General features: G+C 35.4%; 1 protein-coding gene across 1 annotated transcript in view; it reads right to left on the bottom strand.

The window, feature by feature from the left end:
* Nucleotides 1-21,295, bottom strand: part of LOC146165636 (reelin-like) — a 65,291-nt gene that overhangs the window by 680 nt on the left and 43,316 nt on the right. The window contains exons 44-67 of the mRNA XM_083380992.1: nucleotides 20,039-20,201; nucleotides 19,768-19,817; nucleotides 19,345-19,457; nucleotides 18,872-19,032; nucleotides 17,757-17,989; nucleotides 17,061-17,231; nucleotides 15,708-15,855; nucleotides 14,948-15,134; nucleotides 13,866-14,065; nucleotides 13,162-13,296; nucleotides 12,279-12,340; nucleotides 11,646-11,809; nucleotides 10,846-11,060; nucleotides 10,055-10,247; nucleotides 8,447-8,720; nucleotides 7,135-7,272; nucleotides 5,998-6,126; nucleotides 5,271-5,449; nucleotides 4,729-4,808; nucleotides 4,178-4,333; nucleotides 3,467-3,624; nucleotides 1,496-1,766; nucleotides 620-818; nucleotides 104-198 (exon numbers count right to left, since the gene is read on the bottom strand). Of these exons, the coding sequence (XP_083237118.1) occupies nucleotides 104-198; nucleotides 620-818; nucleotides 1,496-1,766; nucleotides 3,467-3,624; nucleotides 4,178-4,333; nucleotides 4,729-4,808; nucleotides 5,271-5,449; nucleotides 5,998-6,126; nucleotides 7,135-7,272; nucleotides 8,447-8,720; nucleotides 10,055-10,247; nucleotides 10,846-11,060; nucleotides 11,646-11,809; nucleotides 12,279-12,340; nucleotides 13,162-13,296; nucleotides 13,866-14,065; nucleotides 14,948-15,134; nucleotides 15,708-15,855; nucleotides 17,061-17,231; nucleotides 17,757-17,989; nucleotides 18,872-19,032; nucleotides 19,345-19,457; nucleotides 19,768-19,817; nucleotides 20,039-20,201 (3,874 nt within the window). The remainder of the gene's footprint in view (nucleotides 1-103; nucleotides 199-619; nucleotides 819-1,495; nucleotides 1,767-3,466; nucleotides 3,625-4,177; nucleotides 4,334-4,728; nucleotides 4,809-5,270; nucleotides 5,450-5,997; nucleotides 6,127-7,134; nucleotides 7,273-8,446; nucleotides 8,721-10,054; nucleotides 10,248-10,845; nucleotides 11,061-11,645; nucleotides 11,810-12,278; nucleotides 12,341-13,161; nucleotides 13,297-13,865; nucleotides 14,066-14,947; nucleotides 15,135-15,707; nucleotides 15,856-17,060; nucleotides 17,232-17,756; nucleotides 17,990-18,871; nucleotides 19,033-19,344; nucleotides 19,458-19,767; nucleotides 19,818-20,038; nucleotides 20,202-21,295) is intronic.

The following is a 21,295-nucleotide window of genomic DNA, read 5'->3' as shown; positions in this document are numbered from 1 at the left end:
GTCTAATTTATTGTGTTTTTTTCTACTTTAAATTAAAATGATAAAGTTGTTGGAAAGCAATTTCCAGGTAATACTGAGTACAGCAATACAAAGTTTTACTCACATAAGTACTTCGATGTTGTCGAGAGCCCACTGTTCATGTCCAGGTCCACCATGGTCAGGCTGCCACCATCTAATCTTCGTGTGTGGCGTCATCATCTGAAACACAACAGAGGGTTGTAAAAACAAGTAAAGGATGACCTAACAGACATTTACTTGGGGGAATTAAACAACCAAAAGTTATATTTCATCTGAAATACAGCAGAGAGTTATAAGAGAAAGTATCGATGATCCCAAGTGACTAAACCAAAGTTATATTTTATCTGAACATGCAACTAAGTTATAAGAACAAGTATAGAATTGACAAACCTACATTTACATGGTATAAACTTTACTAATTTACCCCGGAACAAACGATAGCAAAAAAATAATAAAATTCCTAAAAATAAAAGATTTAACAATAGTTTTTTTTATAAAGTTTTTTTAAATACGATTAAAATGATCTTTACAAACTCAAAAAGTTATTATAAGGAAAACAAACTACAATTTGTAGTTATGCCAAAAATATGACATCTCTTACCTCTGGCCCAAATTTCACCGAGACCAGTTTCGGTTTGAGGAAATGCCCGACTCTGTTCTCGACCATGAGATGCCACGTGACTCCATTGTTGGTTGTGTACTCAAGCAGAACGCTCGATTGACCGGATGAGCGCGAGGTATTTACACGACACGATGAGCGGGAGGTTACAGATCCGATCTGGATGACGTAATGAAGATGCCTGGGGAAAATAAGAAAGTTGTAAATTATGTAATGAACATTTTTTTGCAAAACTTTTTTATATGTTTATAGTTGGTTTCCAAGTTGGTTGAAATTGAGTATTAGCAGTGACGTCACAGCAGCATTTAATTTAATTTGATGTCAGTGTTTGGTGTGACGTAACGTGCTATAAAGCTTAACCATGAAATAGACTGTTTAACGAGGGCTGTCTAATAAACATGTTTTTGCTAACTTAGTTGTGTTTGTTTGTTTCCGAATTGTAAGGTAAACAAGTTATTAAAAGGTAAACATGGATTTAAAACGCATTTGTTACTTGTCATTCACCAACAGCTTCTTTTAAAATTACCATCAAAAATCTAAAATGAAAAGTATGGCAAAAATAAGTTTTCCAAACGACAACTTCACTATACTACAGAAAAAAGATGTAATCACAAAACAAAACTAAATAATCGTGTCTAGAGTGCTCTTATTAACGATAATGTTTTATTGGTATAACATGTTTAATCATATTTTTGTTGCTGTTTTAGTTTTTCAAGTTACATGAGGATTATTAAAAAAGAACTATGTTTCGTCCTCTCACTTAGCCCTGTGGAGTCTGACAGAAAAATTGTTTGATAATTGTATTGTAAAGGATAAATAAATTATATTGTAAATTTAATTTACAACGATTTAACTCACCCTCCCAAAACTAGATCCATCTCGACAGTTTGAATCTCTCTTCGTCCGCATCCATTAAAATACACAGTTCTTCCATAACCGTAGGGCCTGAGTGACCCACAGCCCCCGTAACCCACCACACCACCCTCTATAGAGCTCCATTTGAGGGGTACTTTAGCCCCCTTAGCAATGGCAGCCCTTGCAAGGATTTCTTCTATGGGAGTTGGAAGTTCAAAGCTCTCCCTGAAGTCACGAATGTGGGCAGAGTTGATCAGCGTTCCACAATCGAGACCTGGAAGTAAAATAAGGGAACACTAAAATTTAAGCATGTTTAAAAGAATATAAATAAATAAATTATTGTCTTGTGATTCAGCTGGCGCTCTCATACGCCGAAGTTAAACTAAATTTTGAAAAAGATGTACAACATTCATTAAAATACACAGTTCTTCAGAGCTTAATTGAAAAAAAAAACAACCTAGAACTAGAACTCCTCGACCAAAAATCGAGCTCCACCAGCCTATGATGGTAACTACGCTATGTCTGTAGTTAAGCTGGCACAATTTTCTGACCCACCAACTGATGATTTAACCCCTAAAAACAAGTAAATTCACCTCCTGGGGTTAATTTACCACAGGCTAGGAAAGGCTGTTATAGAACATTCTAATGTGTTGTTTAATTTTTCGAACTTTTCCGTTCCCAGTACCGCGTGAAGCTTGAGGTTGCAGAGGAAGGTCGTTGTTACGAGACGACCTAGGCGGTGACGCCGCCGTATTGCATAGCAAGCCGAGATATTCGGCTGCACGATCTAAGGGGACATTGCAATTTAGAGCTGATTCGGCCTTGCTGTAAATATGTCCTAATGGAGTAAAAACTAAATTTTGAAAGATGTACAACTATAACGAAGGTTTATGTTTTAATTCAGTTTGGGTCGCGAAAGCCTTATTAATAGAGGCCTATATTTTTAGTTTTCTAATTGTTTCCATTAGTACACTGAATTGTATACAAGATAGCCGTCTTACTTTGAGCGCGACTTAAATTGTCACGCAAAATATATACACTATAAGCCCCGTAAAAAGTTGTTAGTGTTCGTTCAATCCAGGTGGTGGCAAAGAGCGCTTGCAATCCAACACTATTTTGGCCATTACCACACCAAACTGATCTGCTTACCGCAATCTGGGTTTACTTCGTGGTATATGTTTAAAAAAAAACTCTCTTTCATTTTTTATCCCGTTTCTGTAACCAAAGAGTCGTAAGTTCTCTTCGTTACATCGTGTCCCAAAATCCTTAGATGCGAGCCTTATAATGTTGAGTTTCCTAAATCAATTGCAATGAGACGTCGGGAATTTTTAGTGATTCGCGCAAAAAAATCATTACACACCTTGCCAGTAATTATTGCACTAAGAAAGCGCAATAGCGGACGTGTGTCGGGTAATTGGTGGGGCTGCAAGCCTGCAACCCATATTGGTTGCTAAATCATATTTGTCATACAAATGAGACATCAAAAGTAGTAAAACTCAAGGCATCTTTTCAGTTGTGTTACAGAACCCTTTCTCTTTAAAAACCCTTAACATGTAGATCTGTCTTAATGAATGGAAACACAATAAATTATCGTGTTTTTTTTAGCAAAGCTATTTTATTAAAAAAATTCGAAGTATTTGGGTCGCGAGACCTCGGTACTTGTAATTTTGGGTCGCGCCAAAAAGTATTTGCGGACCTCTGCAATAGGCAATTGTTTTTTTTAGAACTTTAGTTTGCTGTAGAAATTCAAATTTAAAGCTATAACCACAAAACTAATTTTTTAAAGCCCATCGTAAAGCAATTTATCAAAACCAAAATGTGATAAGTTTTTAATGAAATGCAAAAAATAATCATAATACATTATTTGTGATCCATTCTTCAAATTCTAAATCATTCTAATCACTTTAGATGTGTGCTACTGGATTCCAATAAAAACTTGAAAATAAACTGTTGTTGTCAGGAACAATATCTTACCTGAGTAACCGACATCGCACACACACTTAGCTCCCCTGGTGCACTTCCCATGCCCGGTACAATAAGCCGGACACTTCGGGCCGATGTAAATGTCATCTAACGCCCAAGAATATCGGCTGCTGGCGCCTCCGCGCTGGATCCAACGAAACTGTGTTGTCCTAAGTTGCAAACAAGTTGGAATATATATGGTTGTTCTTAGTTGGAAATAAGCTGCAATGTATCTTAAATTGGGAGAACCTAAGTTGCAAACAAGTTGGAATATATATGGTTGTCCTAAGTTGCAAACAAGTTGGAAAGTATATTAAATTGGGTTGTCCTTAGTTGAAAACAGGTTGAAATGTATATTTAATTCGGTTGTCCTTAGTTGGAAATAAGCTGCAATGTATCTTAAATTGGGAGAACCTAAGTTGAAAACAAGTTGGAATATATTTTAAATTGGGAGAACCTAAGTTGGAAACAAGTTGGAATGTATTGTAAATTGGGGTTTTCTAAGTTGGAAAAAACGTTGGAATGTATATTAAATTGGGAGAACCTAAGTTGAAAACAAGTTGGAATGTATATTAAATTGGGAGAACCTAAGTTGAAAACAAGTTGGATGCATATTAAATTGGGTTTTTCTAAGTTGGAATGTATTATAACAAGTTGGATGTAATATTTTTTTTAACATCGCAGCCAAATAAAAGCTTAAAACAATTCGCTCTAAGCGGTTACCCGGATTCTATTTTGTCCAATGGGATGATGACACGTGTCCACGTGTGTGTGCGGTCAAGCGTGTAAACCGACGCATCGTAATGGATGAATGGAATGCATTGTGACGCAGGACTCGTGCTCGTGAAGCAATTGTGACGTACAAGTTGCCATGGATACCTGACAATCGGAATATAGAGGAAGAATTTGTTAAAACATTGATATAGTGGTATAATATGTCTTATGCAGATGCGAAACCATTTGAGGCCTAATAAGAATATCAAAGCCCATAAAGAAGTAAGTATCATTTTGAACGTTTCTTCTCTTTTCGAAACGTTTAAAATGCTTCCTTCTTCTATATGGGCTTTAAATTGTTATTACGTCTTACTACAATCTCCAGGCATTATTATATTTTTTTTTTTATGGCCGTGTTTTATGCTTTCACTTTTTCAGCAGCATTTGTTTGAACCAAAAATCTTGTATATTATTGGGGGTTCTATGTAAACAAATACGTTTTAAAAAATCTTAAACTTGAAGTTGATTAAAAATAATTCGATTTATTAAAATCAGCTTACGCGGGGTTTTCCCTAAACTGAAGCTTGACTGGAAAGTCACGTGAGCAAAGATCTGTAGTCTCGGAGCAGCCGATTTTGATCTATAAAATCAGAATAGTTAAGGTTACAACAAATAACAATGCTTTTTTAATCTCAAACTTATTTGCTTTGCTAGGTAAAGAGGGCTAACTGTTAGAACACAAACATAGAGTATAGTCGCAATAAAATTATTAAAAGTAGTTAAAAGGTAAGAAAAACAATTGATGACTTTAAATCACGATTCATACATGAATATGTACAACTGGAATCTAGTCAGAAGTCGTACTGACTAACGATAACGCCATTCTGCTATATGTGTTTCTCGACTTGCTCCCCTCTGAGCTCGTGTAGCTCAGTTGGTAAAGCGACGGGTCCGATTTGGCCGAAGTTATGAGTTCGAACCTCACCAGAGGCTAGTTGTCTTTTTAGCCAAACCTTGCTTGCAAAATAATCCTTATTTGATTCACTAAGTTCGGCCAGCCCCTCTTAAATACCAAAGTGTCTTTAAAAAAAGATTTCCTTACTTTAAACTCAATTTGGAATGCAGTCGAAATCAACATTTCACGAGTTGTTAAACTCTGCTCCAGTGACTCTGCGTTATGATTGGGCCACATAAGGTCACGTGATCCAACCTCGCCACCGCATTGGTTAAAGCCGACGACCGCGTTTGGAAAGAAATCAAATTCTTCATCTGGGAGTGGACCTTTTGAATAAAGATGACCAGAATGGCAGTTTTTGCAAATTGTTCTTCATAGTTTATTGCAAGACTTAAAATAACAACTGTATTTAGAAGCGAGTGCGATTTTTAAAACGTCTTTACAAAACAATTTCCATTAAACACCTAACAATAGTTTGAGAGGAAAATTAATGTCTATTTAACTTCAAAGCACATAATAAATGTATTGATATCGTGTTTTAAACGAGGGTTTTTTAAACTGTTTTCACAATGAGCCCCTAAAAATATTTGTTTGACAGGCTTGGGCCCATAAAACAAGTAGACTTTAAAAACATTGTCTTTTCGTTCCAAACTTGAAATGAATCTATTTACATTCAAGAAGGCGCCAAATTGTTTTTATCCACACACCTGAAGAAATACATGCACCCCTTGTTAACGATTACCACCTAAATATTACATAACCACAAGATTTAATTCCATTTTTTTTTCTCGCTGTATATTCTTCTAAAATTTGGAAAATAAATGCGACAAAAACGTTCCAAAAATTTAAGTTTTAACTTTTATCATATTTTTACCGATGTTTCCAGGAGGTAGACTGCTTGGCTCAAGGTCAGCGTCAAGGTCGTGCACGTTGACCTCTTGACCTCCAATGTATACGTCATCAATCGCCCATCCAGCGCGGTCGGCGCCCATTCCCGCCAAACCTGAACAACAAGTTAAAGTAAAATGTCAAAATGGGAATATACCTGGTTTCAAAACAGCACAGAAGTAAAACTTTTATTTTTTTAAACCTGTATTTTTTGCATATTTTAACAATGTAAATGCAATTTTTCGCGTTAACTTAAATCAAAGTTGTTTTTGTGATGTGTCTTAGCCTATTTTGTTTAAAATAGTTTTTTAAATAGCCGTACGTATCTTTGTAAAATGTAAAATGAACGTTTGACCAACTTGACTATACAAAGGCATGTTTGCACACGATTTTCAATTCTACCCCTTCAAACCAAACACCTAAAACCCTGGATCTGTCCTTGCCGGCAATATAAAAAAGTACCACCACCAGGTTGAGAGAAAAGCGCAGTTTTCTGGTAAATTAGATTCTATTTAATCCGGTTCGAATAATTTGCAGTGAGGTTTACCGGCAAGTGACATTTGCATGTTGCCCGAAGGCCGTTTTAAAAACATAAAAAAAATCCTTAATGTTTGTTGCGTAAAATTAAATTAAATGCTGCAGAAACCTGCTAGTAAAAAACGGATTAGGTTTAGTAACTCGGCTTGCCAAATATGTTCTTTATCCGCAAAAGCTAAGTAGATTTGATGATTTTAAATGTTATACAAAAGTTATTTTTTAACAGTAATTGATTGCTGTCAAACATGGACCTTGTATGTTGTCAGCATTTAACAAACATTGTTATGCAACTCTTCAAAATGTTCAATTTAGCAATTTCAAGCCGTTTTTAAAAAAAATTCCTTAGGTTTATTTTCGTCAACTTCAATTGATTGCTGGCGAACTTGCTTATAAAAAATACATATTTAACTGTAAAGCCCAAGTATGTTTGATGATTTTAAATGTTATTTTTTCTCAATAACAATTAATTGCTATTAAATGTGGAAGAACATTTTGAGATAAAATCTATAATATTAATAAATATCCCCACTCAACTAAAGTTTCTCTGTAGTTTTAATTCCACACCTAGTAGCTATTTATCGCCCACCTGTGGTCGGATTAATCTCATAAGCCTGCCACCAGCGGAGCTGTGTAGCATTGCTCCTGGCAACCAGGGGCAATGTGACGTAATAATGTCCGGTTGCGTTAAATGCGTCGACTTCATTGAGAACAGACCAACTTATTCCTGGAAATAAAATATGTTTATAATTCAATAAGCATTTCAAAGCCCATACATATGTAGATAGCATTTTGAACGTTTTGGGAAAAATCTTTATTCATTTTCTAATAAAGATTTTTCAAAACTTTTTTCAAAGCTCAAAATCATATCTACATTTGTATGGGCTTTGATATTCTTACTATGTCTTACCATTATGCTTCCGAAGTTTATAATTTAGGTTTGAAGTAATTTATGCTTCTGGGTTATGCATTCCAGTTTAAGGCAAGTCATAGATGCGCGATATTTAGTACTTTATTCCGGTACTCGATATTATACACCAAAAGTGTGTCCCATACGATACGAAAAAAACATTTCCATACTTTTGCTACATTCCATTTACATTTGGCCTTCCGGAAATGGAGGACACAACAAGGACAGTTGTTCTTGTGATGGATGTATTAACAGTATTTACACAATCGGTGTTAGCAGGTGGGTACTTTGTGATAAATATTAAATGATGTTTTGAAAACATTCCATTAATGAATGTAAATGAATTAGTTAAATAAAACTTTAGCTTATGATTTAACCTGGTCCATAGATCCATAATTTGTTTAATGTTAAGGAATGTTTAACTTTTAGCCAAAATACCGGATTTTTTTAACCAAAAATACCAGACCTCATTTATATCTTCTAAGGTTTTTTTAAGTGATAGCTCGAAATATAGCCTACTTCAAAAAGGGTTTCCAAAACGATACGAAAGAAATGTACCTTAATGAATAATTATATGAAAGTTTAGTTTATGATTTACCTTGGTATGTAAATTCACAATTTGCTTAAAGATAAGAAATGAGTTACCATCAAAGTAAACCTTTATTTTTTTTAACCAAAATACTTTTCTAAACATCTACTTTATGTATGCACTAGATTGGTGCTTGTATAGGGCGTTTTAATTGATAGCTCTATATATACCCTTCTTCAATGAATAATTCGTAGGATTCTTTTGTTTATTTTTCCATACTTAGGTGAAATAGTTGCTCTTAAATTGTTGGCGTCCACCAAAACCAAGCTTAAAAAAATCTTTTTAGATACACAGCAATATTACTATAATATCTGTCGTGCCTAACTAATACCATTTTGAACGTAAGCAAAAGTACAAAAACAATCTGATTAAACAATCAGTATTCGATTAGGCACCACTCGCCTCCGTCGGTTGTGTACTGCAGGATAATCCCGTCGTCACGGTCACGCACTGGTAAGCACGCGCCTTCTCCGCCAATCAGAGCGCGGTATTGTACGAAGGTGGCGTCCCTAAGGTCCAGTGCTTTAGTGGCGACTTGTCTTGGACCCACTCCCTCAAATGTGAGTGCGGTACCGTCACTTAAGTGACCACACTCAGAACTGAGCTTGTCCGCTTCCATAAGATCCCACTGTGAGTTGCCGACACTTCGTTTGTTGAAAGTGTCCTTCAAGTAAGTCTGGAAAAAAGTTTTTTTATTTGAAGTGTGGCGTTTTTTGCCTAAAGTACAATTTCTCACCGAAAAACAAGTGTTTTCCAATGTAATCGATTAATTGGTTTATATGGAGCATAAAATTCGAAATATTACTTTGATAAATGAGCTCTAACCTATTAGTACTTTTTTTTAGAGAGTACCGAAAGCCATCGCAGACTCACCGAGTCTGTTGATCTATGATGCAAGCAGTGCAGACTAGAAAAACAACTAGCCTGCAGTGAGGTTCGAACTCACGACCTCCGGTCAAGCCGGGACCGCCACTCTACCAACTGAGCTATGTTGGCTCAGAGAGAAGCGAGTCGAAAAACAACCTAACGCGAATGCTTGCTCAATCTGTTAGTACAAGCAACTTAACATTTAAGGGGATTTACTGTACCATATCATTATTCGTAGAAACATACACACACATATGTGTGTTTACAACTGAAATCTAGCCCTTCTGAAGCTGCTTTTTGACCAATCAATGATATGTAAGCCGTAATCGTTGGTCAAAAAGCAACTTCAGAAGGGCTAGATTTCAGTTGTAGACACAAATATGTGTGAATGTTTCATTGAAAATTTTAGAGTAGTAAGAGTTTCGTCTGTGGTATAAATATTTTTGTTTTTTAAGTTTTATATTAAGTTGAATCTTTGCTTTTTTTTCAGTTCTTTAACCTTAATCCTAGTCCAAGTAACAACTTGGTCAATTTTAGTAAAGTATTAATTTTTTTTAAATGTTTTTGGTAAATAATTTTTAAAATTAAAGTTAATCTTTACAGCACTTTTACAAGTTTTATTTCCTTTTACCTCAACGAGTTATAACACCTTAGTATGTTGGTTGAAGTAAGATTTGGGTAAATGTTTCGTAAATAATTAAGAGTTGATTACATTCTTGGTCAACATTTTGTTTTGTTTTGTTGTAAATTAACAGAACTATTTTGTCAACTAGTCAAACATAAAACCTAATCTTCGGAGAATATTTCAGCAGTTGTATATGCTTTCATAATAGTTTTATTCTTTATAATTTTTTATCATTTTTTTAGTGGCTTTTTTTGATGGTCCAAAAAGTAGGCAGGAAAAAGTGCCAGTAGTGCTCGAGCCCGGTCAGCAGGACCATCTTTCTCCCAAAGGGAAATGGTGCCGCCATGTGGATGTAGGGCCTGAGTTAAACTGAGCATTGACAGAAGGTCAACATTTTCGCCTTTTTTACCTTTTGGGTTATGGTGCAAGTAATAATTTTAGTATTTTACTACCCCCCAAAAAACGGTGATACCAAGGTAAAATAGACACCCGTCAGGTAATTTTAACCTTTTTCTCACCTTGGTGTGTTGGTTGAGGTAACAGTTGGGTCCGGTGAATCCTGGGTCGCACACGCACCGCTGACGGGAAACCCCCTCTTTTGTGCAATCTCCCCGGTTTCCGCAGGCGTCCGGACACGAGGGGCCGATAAAGAGCTGGTCCAGGGCCCAGACGACGTCGGAAGCGTTCTGATGGAACCGGAACCGAACCGGCCTGGTTGGAACAGACATTTATGTGAGGATTTAGCGAGGTTCTTTTCAACTGGGTGTACTAGAACTGTTAAAGGGTGCACCAGATTCCGCATTACAATAAGCCTATGATCAGGTATCAACAAATAAATAAATTTATTAGCGGACTGACTGGAGTGTATAATAGATGGCACAACATGTATTTAAGAGTACGCTGCGCTTAAGATATACTCTATTTGTAACATCACAACAAAATATTTATCTTGATAATCGTTTTTGTGAGGAACTTTAGTGTATTGCCTCTGGGGTGGACAAGTTTTTCAGTAAAAGTAAAAGTGTGTACTATCCCAAAAATTTGACTAACACTGCGCTTAAGAGTAAAAGTTCGCAATTGAAAAGTTGGCAAAGTTGGAATAGTTGGAAAAACTTGAATATGAAAGTTTGGAAAACTGAGTCACGAAAGAAAAACTTGTAAATATTGGAAAGGAAACGACATTTTTGGAACGTCTATAAAATTTTTCTTACTAATTAAGACTGTTGGGCACTTAACAAGTAGATAGTTAAATTAAATTGAACCGTTGGACACTTTAATGTGAGAAAACGTTGTTTTATAAAAACTTTACCTTTTGGTCAAACTATCTTGGAACCAAATCGTCTTTCTCTGCCAATCAGGGCCCACAAAATGCGCCGAGGGTTGCGTCATCTCTTTGACGTAACAATCGGGGTTGGACGGCAGGCATTGTGACGTCATATAGTGCCAGGTGTCCCCGAAGTCGAGGGAGTATTGGACGTGGACTGGTTGATGGTGGATCTGGACGTCTTGGCACAAAACTACTATCTGAAAAAAAAAATAGAAGTATTAAGTCTAGTTGCGAAGAAATAAGAAAGAGCTAAAGCAGGGGCGGGCAATTATATAGACAGCGTGTTGCATAGAAACAGAAAATGTCTTAACATGCCGTGCCAAAAAAGGGATCTCGAATACACATACTACATCTTGTGATTCATTTTAAAAATAAGCTTTATATATACTTGTTTTGACAAGCTGGTAAGAGTAGGAATAGGTTAGGATGCTTTACATGAGTAATTTATTATTAAATATTCTTAAATTAAGAAATAATATAAAGGCTCATAAATGCGCAAACATTTTTGTTTAAAGTGGGCCGTTGTTTGCCCAGGTATGAGCTAAAGGAGGTTTATTCTTGTCTTGTTTTTTTTTGTTTTTTTGCTTTTTTTAGTCGTTGTGCTTTTATTTCGTATTTTTGCACACTTTTTTTAATTAACTGTTGGCATCGGATATGGTAACTCTGAAATCAGAATTATTTTTCCAATTAGCGCTATTTATTATATCGGATAACCATATCGAATACACTTCGATATTATCGAACATCCTATCGGTTTCGATACGATATTATCGTACACTGACCGTGTATTGCAGGATGTATCCCTCAGTTGCGATAAAGTCCTTTGTTCCGACAGAAGCGTCCAGTCCCGGCTTCACTCCTGCCTTTATGACGTCACTACGACCGCAGAAGCTCGTCGGTTCTGTGTTGTCATAGAAACGCCACATGTCCTTGTCGTCGCGGTCCACTGCGCACCAATGGTGTGAAAGTAAATTGGCGCGAAAGTTGTTTGGAGAGATTATTTGAAGAAAGAAAATAATTTAAAAAATGAATTTAAAAATTAGTTTTGCTGCGACTTTTTGTGATACTTTTAAAATTATATAAAAATACAAAAACAAAAAAAAACCTTAGGCGCATTGTATAATCGAAGAGCGGGCCACTAGAAAACAATACTATTATAAAAATAAACATGTTTTTAAACTATTTTCACAGTTTACTTATAGTTTTTTAGATTTTAAATAAACCATACTTTATTTGTTACATTTTAATTTAAACTAATTTTTATATAAATTACCAACTTTGAATTTAGCATCAACCATAAAATATTAGACTGCTATAAATTTTATATTAAAAATTTACTGCAGATTAAAATATTTTATATTGGGCGATAAAGTGTGACAGAATGCAATAAACAACCATTTTGTCAAAAAACTCACAGTAAAGTCCACTTGAGTCGACCAAACGCTCTGATATCACAAAAGCATCGCTCAACATTTTGCTGCAAACAATTGAAACTTGGTTAAATCATGTTTTCCCACCGTTAATATAAAATAAAGTAAGAAACAACTCTGGATTAAAAAATAAACTTCGCTGAGTTATTTTATTGGTTTTACGCTTTACACCGTTTAAACACACTTACTCTTGCTTTCTTCCACTAATGATGAGATTAATGCCTACAAATATTATATATATATTACAGCTGGATATGTCTAAACACACTTACTCTTAAAGTCTTTCTGGATTAAACGGCCTTTTGCATTACTATAATGCCATATGCGTTTGTATTTATATATATTTAAACACACGTACTCTTGCTTTCTTCCACTAATAATGAGATTAATGCCTACAAATATTATATATATATTACAGCTGGATATGTCTAAACACACTTACTCTTAAAGTCTTTCTGGATTAAACGGCCTTTTGCATTACTATAATGCCATATGCGTTTGTATTTATATATATTTAAACACACTTACTCTTGCTTTCTTCCACTAATGATGAGATTAATGCCTACAAATATTATATATATATTACAGCTGGATATGTCTAAACACACTTACTCTTAAAGTCTTTCTGGATTAAACGGCCTTTTGCATTACTATAATGCCATATGCGTTTGTATTTATATATATTTAAACACACGTACTCTTGCTTTCTTCCACTAATAATGAGATTAATGCCTACAAATATTATATATATATCACAGCTGGATATGTCTAAACACACTTACTCTTAAAGTCTTTCTGGATTAAACGGCCTTTTGCATTACTATAATGCCATATGCGTTTGTATTTATATATATTTAAACACACGTACTCTTGCTTTTTTCCACTAATGATGAGATTGTCAATCGCCCAATCCTGCTTTAACGCCCCCTGGTGGCGAGGTTGTCTCCATCTGAACATCACTCCAACATCCTTCGCTTCATCTGGGAGCAGGATGTTCACGAACCTAAAGAGGATAATGTTGATATAAATTGGATAACCACGAACTTATTGAGGGAAAAAGTTGATATAAATTGTATGTTCGCGAACCTAGTCGGGAAAAATTGCAATAAATTGGATTTTCACGATCCTGGGAAAAGGGAAAAAGAATGTATCAAGAGAATTATGCGGATGACTGTAATGAAAAATAGAATAAAACAATTCCAACTATAGAAATATCGCCAGATGATCGTGCACCAGTTATATCCAAAAACTATTAAGAATGTCCACTATTGTTTACCTTTATTGGCTATGGTTTGAAACAGTGTCTAGTATTTAAAAACTAGGGCGTCAGTCTTTAATGGTAGTTAATTTGTGACTCGTAATTACCTAACAACGTTGGGAACCGCTGGTTTTAACGTTTCATGTTTAATTGTTAAACGAAATGTTTGCATTTTCGTTTTGGCGACGAACTTATAATTTTAAAATAACAATCTAATATCATTTTTTACCATACATGTATTATTTCTGCACAAATTCGTTTTTTCTTTTGCTGTAATCCTTAATTTCGTATTATTTTGATTAATGTTGTCTCACCCAGCTTTATCCACGTGATCAGTGTAGTAGAGTTCGTGGAGGTTACTCCAGGTCACCCCGCCGTTCCGCGTAAAGTCAAGCATGACGCCTTGATCGCGATTGGTCGGCGCGGAGCCGTGGCAAGCGAAACGGAACGTAAACTGGACGTAATCCGCCTTGCTTGTGTTGAGCGGTTTGGTGACGAGTAGTCTGCTGCAATCCTGGAGTAAACTCGGGTTTATATGGTTGATGGACTCGACTAAGTGGCGTGTAGCGAGATTACGCGATTTTTATGATTGTGACGTCATATGAAGACTAATTACGACCACAGATCTATTAGTACGTAAAGGATGGAACATTTCTACACCGTATATTTATGTCTTTAATTTGTTTTGGGTGAAATTTGAAGCCTATGCTAAAAATGATAAATCTACCACGATTTACACATGACGTAATTATTAGACAATTCAAATTCTGATTCAAAATATGGAATTTATAGGTTTTGTGAATATTCTGCTGCAATCCTGAGGTATACTCGGGTTTTTCCAGGTGATGGACATGACTAAGTTGCGAGTAGCGCGCGATTACTTAATTGTTTATGGCTGTGACGTCATTTGTTGGCTTATTTCCATTAAAAAGGCTTAACCGCGGTACATTTTAAGTGAAACAATATGAAACTTTACTACAAAGAATGTTGACATCACTGAATAAAGATATTGATATTCTTTCAATCATGTTAAATGTTTTTGATCTAAACGTTTTTCAAATGTAAAAAAATTTTGCACTTTTTCAATAAAAATTTAGGCGCAAAATCCAAGATTATTTGACTCAGTCGAGTAATGCGATAAACTTGATTCTAGTCAGACTGCTTTAAAACATATAAGTGATGTTTTGAAAAAATAAAAAAAAACTTTACGAACATATTAGATCGTAGTACTCTCAATTTTTCTTCCAGTAAGACACTGAAGTAAAAACAAAAATTGAAAATGATCCTTTTTATCAAAGACAGAAACTTTGCCAAGTAGGTAAGCCGCGTAAATAAAACTATTTGTTTAAAAATAAGAGTCACATTTGAAAAAATCAAGCCATATTTTCGAACGTACCCCGTTAAAATGTAATGCATTGTGGAATCCCATATCTCCGCATACGTGATCAACCACGCCCCCGACAATCGTGACGTAGGGTGACGCATCAATGACGTCATAGTTTGTGTTGAAAACGTCCTTGAGGTCAGTGGGAAGGTCAGATGTGGGAGTCCGACAATCCCGGTCGGTCCAACCCTCGTCGCACCTGTCAAGGTCAAATATTAGCCTTCAAGGTCACAGGTTTTGACTTTCAATGTAATATTTTCAATCTAAGGTCAAATATTAGTGTTGAAATTCAAATATTTGGCGTCCAAAGAAAATATGGGCGTCCTTATTTGAGTTTGAGGTCAAATATTATCGTCAAGGGTCAAATATTGGCGTCCTAAGTAATATATCTGAATTCCAAACAAAATAGTAGTCTCTAAGGTCAAATATTAGTACACAAGGTTAAATACGATCGTCAAACATTAAATACGAGCGTTCAAGGTTAAATATTCGGCTTCAGGGTCAAGCATTTATTTCCAAGGCAATATTTGGAGTATCTATTTAACTTACAATGCCAAACTTTATGTTAGCTGAAAAACTATTATTGGTTATTGGCTACTGTTATTGGCATTTTTACATGTTTGTTTTTTGTACAGAAACTGACGATGCCTTATAGACGAAATATATATTTCTGAAAATTTAAAGAAATTATGTTATGTTTTATCTGTTTTAAAAAATAAACAGTCTTATTATCAAAGTTAATGTATTTATTTTGCTCAAAACTATCACTAACCTGCAAACCCCGTTGTGGCAAAACCCTCGTCCACTACAAGCTCTGGGACACGTGGAACCAATGTACACGTCATCAATGTTCCAACTCATGACGTCACTTCCACTGGGGAGGCGCCAACGGAACCGGGTTTCCGGGGACCAAGTGTGCTCTGCCAAGGTCAAACAGGGGTCAAATATTGGCTTCGTTTGGTTTAAAAGCTTCTACTAAGTAAGGTGGAGCAATAATATGTTGTTAGACTGTGACCTTTCACCTAAAAATTAACTTGAAAACAAACTTTACAATAAACAAATCAGTAAATTATTTATTGTTTTGGACAGTAAACTAGTTACTTTTTTATGTTTTTAGCAAAATAAATTTAAAGAATTGAAAAAATTTCGTGTTTAAAATTGTCTACTTGTTAATTGTGACACAAGGGACTCGAGGTTATGATTTTATTTAACGACTGATCAAAATAGTTTTTTAAAGATAAAATCAATCGACATCAACAGCACATCTGTTTGATAAAAGTGCCGCACATAACTTTAACTTTCCTTGGCAAAACGAAATTATTGATAAACATATTTTTAGCAAATACGTCACAAATTATATTGGTATTGCCAATCACTGATCTGTTGACGGTTTTTTCCAGTAAAGAGGCTGTTTCTCTGTTAAACCAAACAAGACATAAAAGGTGAGGAAAACTTTCCTTAAATGTTTTCAAAAAGTTTGTTGCATCATACACTTTAAACTGTATTTTCGATGACAGCTAAAAAAAAAAATTTTTTCGTAAATCAACATTTACGACAATTCCACAATTATAAAAAAAAACTCGGGCAATTGTAAGAGGCTAAAAAAAATCTTTAAGAACATCTTTTAGCCAATATGTGTTTTTTGCCTTACTAAGAAACAAAATTTACCAACTCACAAAATCAACCAATCACCCTAGAGCAGCGGTTCCTAAACTGGGGTCCGCGGACCAACTGGGGTCCGCACAGCGGTTTCAGAAGGTTCACAAGGAAAATTAGTCTTAAGTTTTTCAATATTAAGCTTTTGTGATTTTAATTAAACATTATTTGTCATCGTTATTGTCTTTAGTTATGCTTTATTATTCGATCATATAGCGTGTTTTAAGATGTCTTTTGTGACATCATAATGCATCTATTATGCTGTACTACCTGCCATCGGCGAATCGTTCGCGTCAGCTAGATTTAGAAAGTATGAGAAAGAATCATTAGTGCCCTAGAGTACTACAAGCATACGTTAACTGACTCTTGACTTTTTATATGGCCGCGAAATATTAAATTAATTGCAACAGGTCCACCAGACAAAATTTTTAGAAAAGTTTGGGAACCGCTGCCCTAGCCCTAATTGTACCTGGTAGGGGCATGGTGACCCTCCTAACTTGCCCCCGATTGCCCAGGAACAAATCGGATTTATAAACCGAAGCCCCGTGGCTGGTCGGACACTCGGTGTCGCTAGGGAGGCACTCGCGCACCACGAGCGCCCACGTGTGGCCGAGGTCAGTTGAATATTCGAGAATCAAATCTGAAAGCAAAATAATTGCGTTTAATTGGAGAAAATATGCGGGAAAGAAGCCAAATGTCCAACAGAAATGTCAAAATTAACATTAGAGTTAAATGTGGTAGATTAGGCAATGGTGGTCTATAAAGGTAGGCTCCATAATACCGATTACAATAAAAAATGTTTGTTGGTGAATTACCAAAAATACCTGAAGTTAGTAAAACATTAATTAATGTCTTGATTGGTTTAAAGCGCTTTGTTTATATAGTCTTGTCATATAAATATTTTAAATAATGTAAATCAAAAACAAAAACATTTTTTTTTAGCCTACACATAGCAATCAACCTTAAAAAACCTTATTTCGGAGTCTAATTACCACAATTCGAAATTTGGTTCTTTACAAGGTATTTGTGTATATTTTGATTAACACAAATCAACACAAAACGCGGGTTTAAATTTTGCCAGCAAAAAAATGTTCGAATAGTAAAAAAAATCACCAAATAACCCACACTTAGGGGTCAAATTATCACAATTTAAGAATAACTTCACCTGAGCACGAATTTGTTGCTAGGCAACCGGACCAAGCGGTGAACTGGATATATGACCCCGGCGTGACCTTGACCCCGGTTGTGGACGACCACCGTTTGCCGCAATCCTGAGCACCAGGGTCGCTCGAGTCGATGTGAAGATAACGACAGGTGGCGCCTCCAGTGGTGGCGCAGCACGTCGAGCTGGATTCGATTTGTGATGACGTCATCTCTAACCACGTGGAATCCTGGGACCTGGGAAATTAAAAATAAAATTCAATGGGGAGTTAGTTCTTAGTTTGAGGAGCTGTTATTTCGTTATTTTTAAACGCTTTTCGTTTGTCACACATAGGTTTGCTTGAAAACGTATTTTTTAGCGTCAAATTAATCAAAATATTTTAGGTTTTTATTTCTTAATTTGTAACCGAAAACTACTTTTTCGTAACAGTTAGTTAAGCATTTCATGATAAACAAAAGCAGCTTTTTGGTAATTGTAATCGTTAACCAACGTTTTGACAACCTATGCAAATCGCCTTCTTACACATGAATGACACTGAACGCCAATAGTCATTCACCCTGAAGAAGGCGACATGCAAAGGTTGGCGAAACGTTAGTTTGGAATTAAAATTACAAGAATAGCTGTTTTTGTTTATTATTACTATGCTATGACTGGTAGCAAAAGTTTATATAAGCATTTCATCACCGCAATTAAGTTAAGATACCAAACGTAATCATTGTACGACGCCATTGGTCAATCACGGCGCACAGTTTGAGAAGCAATAAATTCAATGGCAAGTTAGTAATACGAAAAATATTATAAATAATAATCTAATGCCTGGCAGCGACAGTATATTATCATCTTTATTTATAAAAAAACGTTAACATTGTTGATTTGTTTTACTTTATTCAAATTCTTTGCGTTAACATGATGTCTTGGTATTTCTCAAGCAGATTTTTTAAATTAAATAATCATTCGTGCTCACAACTAATCTCAAAATGGAATCATGTGAATTGAATATACTGTTGCTGCCAGGAATTGTTTCAATTGTAAAATTGGTTTGAGGATCTGTTAAATTGGAACGTCGCAGTTTGAGAAACAATAAATCATGAAGTAAAAACTAAAAACCAATAACTTACTCAGTGAAGTCGTCGTCGATTTCCGGTTTCGCGCTTCCTATTATGACGTGGTCGAGTGCCCACTGGAGCGTGAAGCGTCCCGACTTGGAAGGTTGCCACCATCTGAAGCGGGTCGAGTTTGATACGGCTCCTTCGGGAAGCGGGAGGGCTACGTAGCGGGTCTGGGGTAGATTAGGGGGGTAATATTATGATGATTGTAAAAATGGGGTAATTGGGGTTACGATGAGGGGTTATAAGGTGTATTATTAGTTGATTGGTTTGCAGTTTACCCAAGCAATTACACTGTAGCGGGTCTAGGGGGGTGGTAAGGGGGTAAATTAGGGGGTAATATTATGATGATTGTAAAAATGGGGTAAATGGGGTTACAATAAGGGGTAATAAACTTATAAGGTGTATGATTGATTTACTGGTAATTAACCAACCCTTTACCCCGTAGCGTTTTGTCACAGATATCATTATTACGTCACACATACCTGAGTGGAATGAGGGAACTTGAAATCATCGATCATGTTCCAAGTCAACCCACCGTCCGTTGAATATTGGAAGAGCACGCGAGACGGGGGGTTTCCCGAGAGGTGCATCCCCTCTACACATGCAGGGTTAATTGGGGAATCACCATTCGGGGAATACCCGTCAACAGCAGGAAAGTTGGTTATCAACTCACAAGAGTTTGTATTACTTGTGAAGCAGTTTAAAGTGCTTTATTAAACTGATGGATAGTTTCTTGCTGCCTTTAAGGCTATGGTCCCTGGTTTAATTACTTGAAATTTCAGGAAGGTAATAGAAAAATAGTCAAGACTCCAAACAGTTCTTGATCAAACTGCGAATGCAAATTGTAAATCACTGGTGGATTTAACGATGTTATAAAATATTTTTTATGAAGTTACAGTTCTTACCGATCTGTTCTTTTTGGTTGCTATCTTGCTTCAAATAAAACTGGATAAAACTGTGAAAAAATTAATATGAAGATATTTTTAAAGATAAAACATTTCGAATCGTGCATCAATCCTTTAAGTATAGAAACAACTGTTTAAGAAAAACAAAACAAAACAATAAATATAACAAAAAATAGAAACTAAAAAAATAAAAACGAAATAATTAATTAATCAAATAAGATAAAATAAAAATTCTTAATATTAAGAAACAAATAGCATGTTTTATTCTTACGTATCAGTTCTTGTATCCACGTCACGAGTCGCCAGCACTCTACTGCCAGGCTCATTCATGACGTAGTTCCTACGTAGAAAGACCACTGTTGCGTCACAGTGGGTTGAGAAGTTGGTGGCGTGGCCTCCAGAAACCTCGCTCCAGAGAATGTCGCTCGAAGAAACTGAAAAAATGTTGCCATAAAATAAGTTTGAAAGGACGTAATAGGAATATCAAAGCCCATACACAAGTAGGTAGCATTAAAAATGAATAAAGACTTATTCGAAAGTTTAAAATGCTCCTACTTGTATATGGGCTTTGATATTCATTCTACATCTAACTACAACCCCAAACCATAATGCTCTGAAGTTTGTATGTGCTACCATAATACTCCAAAGTTTAAAGGATGTATGTGCTTTACTGAAATAAATATATACAATAAATTAATAAATATATTCATTCGAATTAAGGAACTGGCGATGCCAGTATAGGCGAAATATATATTCCTTTTTAAAAAAATGTATGGTGTAAATTAAAAAATGTATGGCGTAAAAATGTAATATAGAAACACTCATAAACACATTGTGTAGTCTGTTATTAAACTGTGTGTTAATCCTCGATTGATGACCACAAAGTTGCCAAGCGTACAAACATTTGCATTTTACAATATAAACATGAAAAAGCTGAACTTGACCGTAGGTACAATTCCAGTAAATTTCCACTCGTATATTTATATAATCTTTACTTGTGTTTTGTGAACGAGAAAAACATGTTGAAGAGGTTACTTGTTCAATATACCAAGTTGTTATTTTACCTGGCTAAGTTCTCGCAAGTTATTTTTTTACACTTTTTATAAAAATAACATAATTTTAGTTTGTTTTACACAATTTTCGCAAGGTTCTAAAGTTCAGATCACAGTTCTTGTACAAGTATTAAAAATTTAAATTTCGCAAAATCTGAGCAATATTTTAAATAATGTGTTGAGGTGAAACAATCTTTTATATTGAGTCATGGGTTGATTTCACTCGATTCTAAAACTTTAAATTTCACACAAAATACACTTTCACCCATTGCATCCGATACGTGATATTTTTTTCGATACCGATAACCTAGTTTGGAAAAAAAATACCGAGATCCGATACAAAAGACGTCGTTACTATTCTCCAACAAACAAAATAGGAGAAATTGAAACATATAAGGCCTTATTTCGAGGTTATTATGCCCAAATTCGCTTTTGGGCGAAGAAGTTTACTCCAGTTTTTAACCTACTATAATTTT

Source organism: Ascidiella aspersa, chromosome 2 (genome assembly GCF_963924565.1).
Source record: "Ascidiella aspersa chromosome 2, kaAscAspe10.2, whole genome shotgun sequence".
In the NCBI taxonomy this organism is placed as follows: domain Eukaryota; kingdom Metazoa; phylum Chordata; class Ascidiacea; order Phlebobranchia; family Ascidiidae; genus Ascidiella; species Ascidiella aspersa.
The sequence above is the reverse complement of the archived record's forward strand: the minus strand, read 5'-3'. Positions and strand labels throughout refer to the sequence as shown.